A 12,428-nucleotide genomic window follows, 5' to 3' on the forward strand; every position below is an offset into this window, starting at 1 on the left:
TTAAGATCAAGTGGGTCGTAGGTGTACTGCATAAGATTAGCTATGCTACACTAAATCAAAAAAAAATCTTGATATCAACTTCTTGTCTATGTAAAAATTCTGGAGATAGACAGATAAAACATGATCATGTTTCAAGGTTTTTGTTAATAATAATTTCTACCCTGCAATGGAATATGAGATTTTAGGCAATTATCTTCCTTATGTGATGAAAGGGATTATTATACACAATTTCAAAGTGCTTATTAAACTCTATATCCTTACGGCTAATAGAAAATTTGTTTACAGTACAAACTTTGAACCATTGTGTAATAAACGCTGCAAAATTGTAATAGCTGATATTTAACAATGCATCTTAGGATAAGAAAAACACTACATTAACGATGGAATTTCAATTGAAACTAAGAAAAATGGTAGCAACACCTTCTTTCCAACCGTCTCTCATTTGTGTGGCTAAAAATTCAAGTGTGGTCCACTAAAAGGATGAGATCCATATGAAAGAGTGTTGCTAACACTCCTCACTTGTGATAGCACAAATTTGACTTATTTGTTGGTTCTCAAGGTTTTTATGCGCTGCTTTTGTTACTTTTTTATGAGGTTTGCAAGTGTTATCTCTGGTTTATTGCAATTTCAGTTATGGACCTACTAGTGTACAGCTGATTTACAAAAGTTCAAACCTTGTGTTATGGTATGGGACTCATTTATAGATACAATGGGCTGTTTAGCATATAACAAAGGTAGCATCTTTGGTAATCGTTTTTTTTTTTTCCTGAAGAATGAAATGTGAAGTTCATGAGTATGACAAGTGTTCAAATGCCTAAATGATTACCATCTCAAACTGATATTCCTCTCTGTTTTGTAAACATTGTTGACACTTGACAGTGCTGTGGGGGGAACATAGTATTTGAAAACTTTACTTGATGTCATGCCTTCGTATGAATACTTGGATCAAGCCTGTTCCACCTTTGACTCCCTCTGGATCATCTTCTCTTGTGGATGGAACCATGTGCAGTCCCTCCCTACCCTTCACCCGTCCAAAAGCAGATTCAAAGCTACAATGAACACTGAGACTGATTTAAACATTGAGTTGCTATTTACTTTCCTTGCGCTTTGTTTGGATGATGGAAGTGGATGGAATGAAGCGGAATGGAGGAGAGAGGATGAACGAATCATTGCTTGTTCTAGTTAAAAATAGGATGAAACTCATTAAACATCGACATGAATTAGTTTATCTACCCTGAACAATACTATAAGAATCTATAACGAGAATCTCCCGCCTCCCGGTAATTGTGCAGGTTCCCATGGAAATAACATATTTTGGTTCGGTTGATATTATCAAACTAAAGAGGAGCCATTTTCATGGTTATTATGCCCGATGGTAAAATTAGGTCTGCTAGCCTGGGATCATATCGTGGTACCAATCCATACGAAACCAATGGTATTGGTATGCATTACATCATATTCCACTTTTTCCCTCACTTTTGCTCCCCCAATTTGGGAGGAACATGATGGAATCAAAAAGCTGATATCTAGTAAAATTATAAAAATATTAATATATATATACGAACTTTAAAATGTTAGTACTGCATGTAGAATCATTTGCAGGATTTATAAACATGTGAGCGGCCCATTTACTTTCATTTTTATCTCTCAAAGCATTATTTTTAGACATTCACTTTTCTACCAAAGACCATTATTGCATTATATTACAGCACAGTACAAAATGACAATGTCTACTTCTACTATACAAAATACTCTTTCCCACTTGATGGAAATTAAGAGCTTGCATTAAAGAAACAAATAATACAACATATACACCAGCCCACCCAAAATGAACAAACTACACATTCTGTCTGCAGACAGGACATGAATCATTCTTGACAAGCCACTTGTCAACGCATATCAAGTGAAATGTATGGTGACAGTCAGGTAGGCTTCTTGCAATTTCGCCTACTTCAATATCCTGCAAATTGCACTTGTTGATGTTACAAACGTTTCATTAACAGTATCTTCAAAAATTCAAATGGGGAGGTAATGAAAAACTATGGGAAGTAACATGTAACAGTTTGATGTTAGTACTTGCAGAACCTACACATGAATAAATGTCCTTCTCCGTTAATCCACGAAGCCGTTAAAAAGAAAAAATTAGGAATTTTCAAATTCTCAAAGAATAATCACCTGCAAACATATTGTACAGTAAGAATTCTCTGCCTTCATGTCCTTCAAAATCATATGGTGCGGCAGTTTCTTCAATGAGTCCCCTGACAGTCCTCTGGATGCTACTAAGTTATGAACATCATGAATATCATCATAGCCTGTGTTTGCAACCCCGACCTGCTCAAACTAAAACATCTACCTTCAGACACAGAAGTCCAGAACAATCACCATAGTAAAGATTTACAAAAGTTCATTTTAGTTACATGTAAGCAAATCTTACAAACCATGGCTTTTTAAAATAAAATTCGAAATCGTTTACATTTGGGGTTATAAAAATCAACAAGAGTGAAACAGAATAGTCAGGAGAGAAATACAAAGAAGACCAAAAAGAGGCACATCCAATCATTGACATACAAAAGCAATTAGTAGTGAGTGCACATCAAAATATATTGTCAAAATACATGAAAAGAATAAAGATCATCCTGAGCATGTGTAGCATTAGTGTCATTGGTATTATATTACCACATTTCTGTGAAAAAACCTAGAAATACCCTTTTCAGGTGAATTGCTTGAAAAAGAGGCTGATTTCAGATACAAAATAGTTAAGATGCTCAGAAAACTAGCGAACAGGAGGAGAGATAGAATGTTGGCATTTTGGAGGCTTTCATAATGGAAAGGAAATTTATATGAAACAAATGGGGCATTATTCACAGGTCTTATTAGCACAGATGGACTTGAAAGTAGGAGAAATTGTATTATTACTTCTTAATCAGAATACAAAGGGTAATTACATTATATAGAAGAAGACTAATCCTAAATAAGGAAATAACTAATTATGTACACAATCTCCTAATAAGAGAATAAATCTCCTAATACTGAATATAATCTTCTAATAATAATTCTTATATTAATTCCTTATTTACAACACCCCCCTCAAGCTGGTGAATGAATATCTATCATTCCCAGCTTGCAAGTAAGCTCTCGAAACCGCTCCAAGGGAAGTCCTTTGGTGAGCACATCAGCCAACTGAAGTCCTGAGGGGACATACTGTGTAGATATTAGACCACTATCCAATTTCTCTTTGATGAAGTGCCGGTCTATCTCTATGTGCTTTGTTCTGTCGTGTTGGACTGGATTATGAGCAATACTAATGGCAGATTTATTATCACAGAAGAGTCTCATGGGAGCTTCATACTTTATTTTCAAATCATCCAGTATGATCTTCATCCACAACAGTTCACAAACTCCTTGAGCCATGGCTCTAAACTCTGCCTCTGCGCTTGATCTAGCAACTACATTCTGCTTCTTGCTCCTCCATGTAACTAAATTTCCACCCAAGAACATACAATATCCTGTAGTGGATCTCCTGTCAACAATTGACCCTGCATAATCTGCATCAGTATAAACCTCCATAGACAACTGCTCACTCTTCTTGAACAGCAGACCTCTCCCTGGACTTGCCTTCAGATACTGCAAGATTCTATCCACAGCCTGTAAGTGTCTCTCCTGTGGGTCATGCATGAATTGACTGACAACACTAACAGGATAAGCTATGTCAGGCCTAGTGTGAGATAGATAAATGAGCTTCCCCACAAGTCTCTGATATTGAGCCTTATCAACCCTAAGGTCCTCCTCACTACTTCCAATCTTGTGGTTTTGCTCTATAGGCACTCCAATGGGCTTACAACCCAATTTACCAGTCTCTTTGAGAAGATCAAGGACATACTTTCTTTGAGATATGAAAATCCCTTGCTTCGAGTATGCCACCTCCATACCTAGGAAATATTTCAGTTTTCCAAGATCCTTCATTTCAAATTGGGCTGCCAACTGTTTCCTCAGATTCTGCTTCTCAAGTTCATCATTACCTGCAATGATCATATCGTCTACATAGACTAACAGAAGAGTGAGTTTACCATTTTGAGTATGTTTGATAAAGAGGGTATGATCACCTTGGCTTTGTTTATAACCCAGAGACACCATAGCATTAGTGAATCTCCCAAACCAAGCTCGGGGTGACTGTTTGAGCCCATATAGGGCCTTCTTCAGTTTGCACACCTTATTTCTTCCTGAAGTAGGGTCATACCCCGGTGGAATCTCCATATACACCTCTTCCTCCAAATCTCCATGCAAGAAAGCATTTTTAACATCAAACTGTTGCAACTCCCAATCAAAATGAGCTGCTAAGGAAAGAATGATCCTTACAGTGTTCATTTTTGCTACCGAAGCAAATGTCTCTTCATAATCAATTCCATAGGTCTGGGTGTATCCCTTTGCAACTAGCCTCGCCTTATACCTGTCAAGTGTGCCATCAGATCGGTAGTTCACGGTATAAATCCACCTGCAACCTACTGTCCTCTTGTCATTTGGCTTCTCAACAATCTCCCAAGTTCCATTTTTGTCCAGTGCATGCATCTCTTCATTCATGGCTTGAATCCAGTTCTTATCTTTTAATGCTTCTTGTACTGATGTAGGGACTCTAATAGAGTCAATAGCTGAAATAAAACTCTGATGCTGCACAGAAAGATTTTGAGTAGACACAAACTGGGATATAGGGTACTTGGCACATGAACGTTTTCCTTTTCGTAAGGCAATAGGTAAGTCATCAAGGTTATGCTCATAGGAATTACTAGGCTCAGGGTTCGCAACACTTACCTCAGGATCAGACGATTGGACTTGTTGTTGGATCAGGACGGGTTTTACTTTCCGCTGGTACTTTATCCTGAACCTGTCAACATTATTCTGATCTGGTACTACTTCAGAACCATTGTCATCATTCTCATCTGGTACTAGTTCAGGACCATTGTCATCATTCTGATTTGGTACTAGTTCAGGACCATTGTCATCATCATCACTGTCCTCAGTGATAGGAATAGAGGAAGGCATCAAGGGATCCTGTAAAAGAGGAATAACAGACAATTCTGGAGACTCAACTTCCTGAGTATTCCCCCCCTGAAGCTGAGGATTGGGATAAAAAGACTCTGATTCTTGAAAAGTAACATCCATGGATATATAGACACGACGACTAGGAGGATGATAACACTTGTAGCCCTTTTTATCTGAGGCATATCCTATAAAGATGCACTTAATAGCCCGAGGATCTAACTTACCCCGATGATGACCGTGAACATGGACAAAGGCGGAACAACCAAATACACGACTTTGAAGACCTGACTTAATGGGCACAGACGGAAAGAAGCTAGTCATAACCTGCACAGGACTAACACTAGATAAAACCCTAGAAGGTAACCTATTAATTAAATAAGCAGCAGTCAAGAAAGCTTCCCCCCAATAAAACTTAGGAACATTCATTTGAAAGAGTAAAGCTCGAGTGATTTCAAGAAGATGACGATTTTTCCTTTCAGCAACCCCATTTTGTTGTGGGGTGTCAACACAAGTCAACTCATGAACCACACCATTTTTTGTAAGAAATTCAGAAAAATTCTTGTTAACATACTCTTTCCCATTGTCTGACCTTAACCTCTTAATAGGTTTCCCAAACTGTGTTCTAATCATGTGGAAAAAGTTAACAAATAATTGAAACACCTCAGACTTATCTTTCATAAGAAAAACCCATGTAATCCGAGTACAATCATCAATAAAAGTAACAAACCATTTTGCACCAAAAACATTAGAAATGGACGAAGGTCCCCACACATCAGAGTGAACAAGATCAAAAGGTTGAGCACATTTATTATTACTAGGAAGAAAAGTTGAACGATGATGCTTAGAAAACTGACAAACATCACAATGAAAAGATTCGACTGACACTTTTGAAAATAAATGGGGAAACATGGTCCTAAGAATACTAAAAGGAGGATGCCCAAGACGCTTGTGCCGCAACCATATTTGAGAAGTATTCCAGGACTCTGAACTCGTCTGATGACACTTGCTTTCCTCGTGCCGCAGACAGTATAACCCGTCCTGTTCCTTAGCAATCCCAATTATCTGTCCCGTGGCAAGATCCTGAAAAACACCATGTGAGTGGAAAAAGGTTACAGCACAGTTCAAGTCTCGAGTGAGTTTATGGATGGACAAAAGATTGTTAGAAAGCTTTGGGACATGAAGCACATGCTTTAAGGGAAGAGATGGACTAAGGTGAATATTACCACATCCCGTAATCTGGTTTTGGGATCCATTAGCAACAGTGATATAGTGTTTTTCAGGGTAAGTGGAATAAGAAGATAAATGTGAGGGGTGAGGTGTCATATGATCTGTAGCACCAGAGTCAATAATCCAGTCATTTTCAGTACTCAAAGCATTAAGAGATAAGAAGGTAGAACTCTTACCAGTCATTGTGAGAGAACAAGAACCAGAGGGCTTACTCAATGAGTCCATAAAAGCTCTCAGACGCTCCAATTCTGCTTTGCTAAGGCTAGGGACATCTTCTGCTGGTGGTACAGGTGGGACTTCACCATCATTTTCCATGTCAGAAGTTGTGTGATTTGCGCGCCTCTGCGGAGCACCTTTGGACCCCCTCATACGTCTAAGGACGTTTTCCCTTCCATAAAGTTTGAAACAGTACTCTTTGGTGTGACCAGACCTCTTACAGTAAGTGCAACGATCATCACGGTTGAAGAGATCATCACGGTTGAAGCGATCATCACGGTTGGGGCGATCATCACGGTTAGGGTGTCCGGAAGAGGTGGATCCTTTTATGGGACCCTTTCCAGAGGCTAAGGCTGAACCATCAACTGATTTGTCTTCCACCATCACTGTCCTCCTAGTTTCTTCACCACGAACTATAAAGAACACCTCTGAGAGAGAAGGGAGTTGCTCTTTACCCAAAACTTGGACCCGAATCGGATCAAATTCAGAGTTAAGCCCAGAGAGAAACTTAAAGATTCGCGCTTTTTCAATAAATTTATTCAATGTTGTGGAGTCAGCATCACACTTCATCTTCAGATTTTGATACTGATCTAATTCAATCCATAGACCATTCAAGGTCTCATAGTAATCTGTCACGGAGAGAGTTCCTTGCTTAGAATTGAAAACTTTATTTTCCAATTCATAACAAGCTGAGAGATCTTGTTTCTTAGAATATGCCTGTGCCAGATTATTCCAAATCTCCTTAGCAGTAGGGAAAAACATATAATTCCGGCTAATTTCCGGAATCATGGAGTACCAAAACCAGGTCATAATAAGAGAATTCTCTTCACGCCATGTGTCATATTGTGGATCAGTTTCAGCAGGGGCTTTTTCTTCAATATAACTGATTTTCTTACGACTTATGAGAGTGTGACGGATGAGCTCAGACCATTGGAGGTAGTTGCGCCCATCCAAGCGAAAGGAACCTTGTAATACCGGAAGATCTTTGTGGGTCAAAGGTGGAAGAGAGACTTTCACTCCAGAAGTGAGTTTCTCCTTAGGTATGGGAATCTCGTCTCCAGACATACTGAGAGATGTTACTGTAGAAGGGAAACAAGAGGAAAAATAACAGAAACAGAGAAGATTGCACTCTCCTTGAATGGAAGAACCAAAGGCTTCTCAAGAAAAAACACCAACAAAGTGAGGAAACGACCCTCAGAACAAGACCAAAAGGCACGGGGAACCCTCTCTGTGCAATCGGAGTAACGAACAGAGGATGGCAGGCCGGTGATGAAGAGCACAGGCCTCCAAACGGTATAAGCCAACAGTGGCAAAACAGGAAACGTTACCAGATAAAAGGGTCGTAATAAGACGGCTAGGGTTTTTTTCGCAGAAGCAGAACTCCCAAGATCGGGAGCTCTGATACCAACTTGAAAGTAGGAGAAATTGTATTATTACTTCTTAATCAGAATACAAAGGGTAATTACATTATATAGAAGAAGACTAATCCTAAATAAGGAAATAACTAATTATGTACACAATCTCCTAATAAGAGAATAAATCTCCTAATACTGAATATAATCTTCTAATAATAATTCTTATATTAATTCCTTATTTACAACAATAACCAGTTATATACACTGAGTTGCCCATCTCAAATTGGTCACACTCAACAGCTCAATATTACTAACACAGAGGTTACACCGCTGTAACTAGACTATTATATGCATCAACATACATAAAAAGCTTTTGCTTTTAAAAGGAAAATGTGGGGGGAGAGAGAGATAGAAATAATACTTGCAAGTTGTAAGCAGTTAAAATAGCAGGTGTAAGTGATTCCTCTACAAGCCTTCCACGAACAAGTTCTTCTATGAAATCTGCCTGGACTTAAATGATAGAAATTGGTTTAAAACTACGAATTAAGATTGCCACTCAGTAATCACACTCTTAAGGTGCTTCTTAATGAACAGGCAAGCACAAACTAGTACCAGGCATAAATATCTCCTATATAGAGCCATTTCAAACCAAAATGTAATTCTGTAACCATGTTGTTCCTCATAACTTTGCAAGTTACAAATATGACTCCAAACATAAAGAAATAATTGAAAATAAAGAGCAAAATGATCACCAACCATAGATGATGCACCCCGTGAACCAGTTTGCTCCATACACCAGTAGGCCCGGGAAGCTTCCAACACCTCCACCGAGAGTATAGCCCCAGCAATGGCACCCAACGAAACTCCCCGGAAAAAACCACTCTTGGTAGCCTTAGCTGCTAAAGCGCCTGCTAGAGCTCCTGTGAGAGCCCCAGCTGCAATTGAAAAAACACAAGACATCACGAGTTACATGAGACCAATAAAAGCAAACCTCAAATCCTTGAGCAAGCAACACTTAAAGAGTAGCTAGTGGCTAGTAATTCATTCAACATATGCAAAATTCTCCAACTTTTTTATAGACAAAAGCATTTGCTAACATTTTAACATTTTTTTTTTTTAGGCAAATGTTAGTTGTTAATTGTTAGTAAATTAGTTCCTTCGCTTCAACCCTGACCATTCACCCTGCAAATTCCTTCGTTTCCCTCACCAAGTGAGCTACCCTTCCCCTCCAAGCATCTACTAACATGACCAACCGAAAATTTCACTACCATCAATTCAAGTCAATAAAAAAAACCCAACAACAACAAGAAAAAAATTAGATTTGATTCTGTTTATAAGCTTCAAAAAGGAAGAAAAAAGAACAAAAAAGCAGATTCTTTTCTGATTCTGTTTCATTGTTTCTACCAAACATAACAGCAAGCCAAGTGAATTAGCTCCAACACCAATAGCAAATCTCATAAAGTTTCAAACTTTAGGCAACCAAAACAGCAAAGAGTGTTTTTAATCACACCCCACTAAGCAAAAGAAAGAAATCAATGATGGGTACAAAACAATTCAAGTGTTGAACCCTGAAACCAATCAAAAGACACAAGGAATCCAGGATTGAATACCAATTGCAAAACAGCCAGTGAGAGCTCCAGAGAGAGCACATAGTATCAATCTGGACACGGATTGAAATCGACAGGGTGTTTCGATTCCAGCTCCAGTTTCCATGGTGGTGGTTTTTGGTTGTGTCAGAGTCGCAGAAACAGCAAGCGTTGACGGGCCATAAATGGTGATGATTGAAAGGATAAGAAGGCTGCGCCGTCAACGATGGAAAAGGAAAGATAAGGTGCAGGTGGACTTTGAAGAGAATCAAAGCAATAGACAGACACTGTGATAGGTAGTGGTGTTTCAACTTTGATGTACCAACGAACAAATTGATTGTGTGGCATTTTTATTCTTATTTAATTATGATATAATTTAAGATTTTTAAAATTTATGAATTCTTTTTAGTCAACTTTTGAAGTGAAAATTTTATTTTACTAAAGGGCATACATAAATGAACTGGAAAATAATGTCTAAAGCCTTGTAGTGGAAATTAAATGAATGATGAAACGAAACTTTAGATTATTGTGTTTAGTTCTAGTATTTAAAATTAAGTATGTTTTGGTGTTAAATTAAATCCTTGAATATAATTTTACTCCTTAGATTTAAGTATGTGGCCATGATTTGTTGCACATAAACAACAATGCATTGCTTAAAACACAAAGGTCCTTTAATATATTAAGAAAATGAATCCAGAATGAGTTTGTTTTGCCGCTCAGTCTGGTTCTCTTTAAAAGTGCTTTTGATAAACAATTGTTTTTCATGAGTAAATAATAGCAAGGAAAGAAAATATAGAGTAGAACATGAATTGCGCAGAAGACACGATCCTGACTCTTATGTCTCAAATCACTTCAACTAATATATTGTCTGGTGCATCATTATTCTGCTTTCACCTACATAAAATCACACCCAATATAATTAAGTTAATTTTATAATATTAATTTAGTAAAGAGACAAACTAATACTATGTTCCTTGAATAATATAGTACTATAATTAGGGATGTCAATGGGTACGGGTGGACATTGATAGCATATACCCATCACCCGCTTCACATGTAAAAATTTATACTCATACCCGCTCAATAGCCACATGGATATTCACTAAGTGAGTTTTAACCAGATTTTAAAATATATGTGGATATCCATGAGCACCTGACACTCATGAGCATAAATGAATTCACATATATTTATTCAAAAGAAAATTATATTAAAAATAAAATTTAAGATTGGACTTTACAGTCAATCAATGTGTAAAGGAAAATACTTATTTTCTACCCTTTTTTGGGTCTAAGGGCTTTCTTTTTACCATTACAATTGTACAAGTTTACTTGAAGGAGAACTATAACTCAAACATAAATTCATTAGATATCAGACTTAATAAACATCTATGTATATATATAAAAGATATTTTAGTATTTTATACATCGGGTGGGTATCCATGGGTATGGATACATCTAGGGTCGCGTACAGACATTTTGGGGCCTTAAGCGAAAATGTTAAATGGGCCTTTTTTTAGATTTTTTTTAAAAAACTTAACATAAAATATTAATTTTTATACTAAACTTCTAGTTTTTTAGCTGCAAAATCATTTATCAGAGTTTTATAATTAAGCAACTCTAACATTTCACTTTCAATAGATAAAATTACTAACTGATTCAATCTATCTTTCTATAGATATCATTTTTTAGTTGGCTAATATTTTAGGAAATATATAATTCTGATTTTTTTATACTTTTATTGTTTAAAATTTATTAATGGTTAGTAACTAATTTTATTTTTTTGGGGCCTTAGTAAATTTGGGGGCCTTAAGCTGTTGCTTAATTCTTTTAACAGCTTACACGGCCCTGGATACATCAATATCCGTACCCGCCCAATTAATAAATGGATAGTGGAAATATCCATTAAATAAATCTGTGTATACTCGTGAGCGCGAGTAATTTTACCGATAGTGAGTTTTTATCCGCAGGGTATCCACGGGTGTGGATAATTTTGACATCTCTAACTATAATACAATGAAAAACACAAGTTATAGACTTACTGTTGTTCATCCTTACTGAAAGCTATTAAACACATTGCTCATGCTTGAGAAAGCAGAATATACAACCCACCTAAATCCCAGGGAAAAGAAATTATATGTTAGAATTAATGGAATGATATGTAAATGTTTATCGTACTAAATATAAATGAATATGTAGAGCTCGAAAAACTGTACCTTATGGAGTTATATTGTCAAACACTTCTTCATACACAACATTAATTGTTGTGTAAGAAGGGAGATCGTCGTGGTTTTCTATTAGGATCCTTAGCCCTTATTTGCTTTTTACACTTGATAGCGCGACATATAGTTGTCCATGGCTGAAAACTGGCATAGGAAGATATAACCCAACACACCCTAGTGTTTGTCCTTGCGCTTTGTTGATCGTCATACATAGGCAAACTGCCTTCTCTGAAATTGAAATGGTAGATTTGTGTTATTCGTATTCATGATCATCCTAGGAATCGGTACAGTAGATCCAACTTTAGTCCCGGTTAGAACGGTGCACAAAATGACATGATCTCCAAATCTCTCCACCGTCAATCTTGTTCCATTACACAATCCGTTGAACTGATCGATATTTCTCAGTAATATTACCGGGTCTCGAATTTTCAAAGTCAACTTATGTGGAGGGAGTCCTGAATAGTTTATCGCATTCAATACCTTGGGGGGAAATGCATCGAACTCACTGTCAACATTGTCATCTTCTTTGTATATTGAATTAGAGCTCAAGTAATCCCTTTCTTCTGCCGATACCCTGGATATCATGTAATCATTGACCTTTCCAACCAATTCAATTGTGGGGGCGAAAATGGATCTTTCCCTGAAGTATTCTGAGTTAGATATGTTACGCAACAAATCATGGTAAGTAAAATTGACTAAGTCTTCAAAACCAGATTATGAGTTTTTATAAGGATTTCATCGGGTATTTGAATTTCAAATTCACCATTAATTGGCTGTCCAACCTTGCC

At 37.2% G+C, this 12,428-nt stretch overlaps 1 protein-coding gene across 4 annotated transcripts; it reads right to left on the reverse strand.

Moving 5' to 3' along the window:
• Window positions 1-1,604: 1,604 nt before the first annotated feature.
• On the reverse strand, window positions 1,605-9,730 carry LOC130710673 (NEP1-interacting protein-like 2). 4 transcript variants are annotated; one of them, XM_057560017.1, is made up of 5 exons: window positions 9,446-9,730; window positions 8,592-8,770; window positions 8,257-8,340; window positions 2,176-2,331; window positions 1,605-1,960 (listed from the first exon to the last, which is right to left on the reverse strand). In XM_057560017.1, exons 1-5 carry the CDS (start codon window positions 9,546-9,548, stop codon window positions 1,838-1,840), a joined length of 645 nt encoding a protein of 214 aa, XP_057416000.1. In that variant the 5' UTR covers window positions 9,549-9,730; the 3' UTR covers window positions 1,605-1,837. The 4 variants fall into 4 exon arrangements, with proteins under 4 accessions (XP_057416000.1, XP_057415999.1, XP_057416002.1 ...); XM_057560016.1 differs by having other exon boundaries at window positions 2,176-2,340; window positions 9,446-9,728; XM_057560019.1 differs by lacking the exon at window positions 8,257-8,340.
• Window positions 9,731-12,428: the final 2,698 nt, after the last annotated feature.

The sequence above is a fragment of the Lotus japonicus genome, chromosome 4 (genome assembly GCF_012489685.1).
Source record: "Lotus japonicus ecotype B-129 chromosome 4, LjGifu_v1.2".
Taxonomy (NCBI): domain Eukaryota; kingdom Viridiplantae; phylum Streptophyta; class Magnoliopsida; order Fabales; family Fabaceae; genus Lotus; species Lotus japonicus.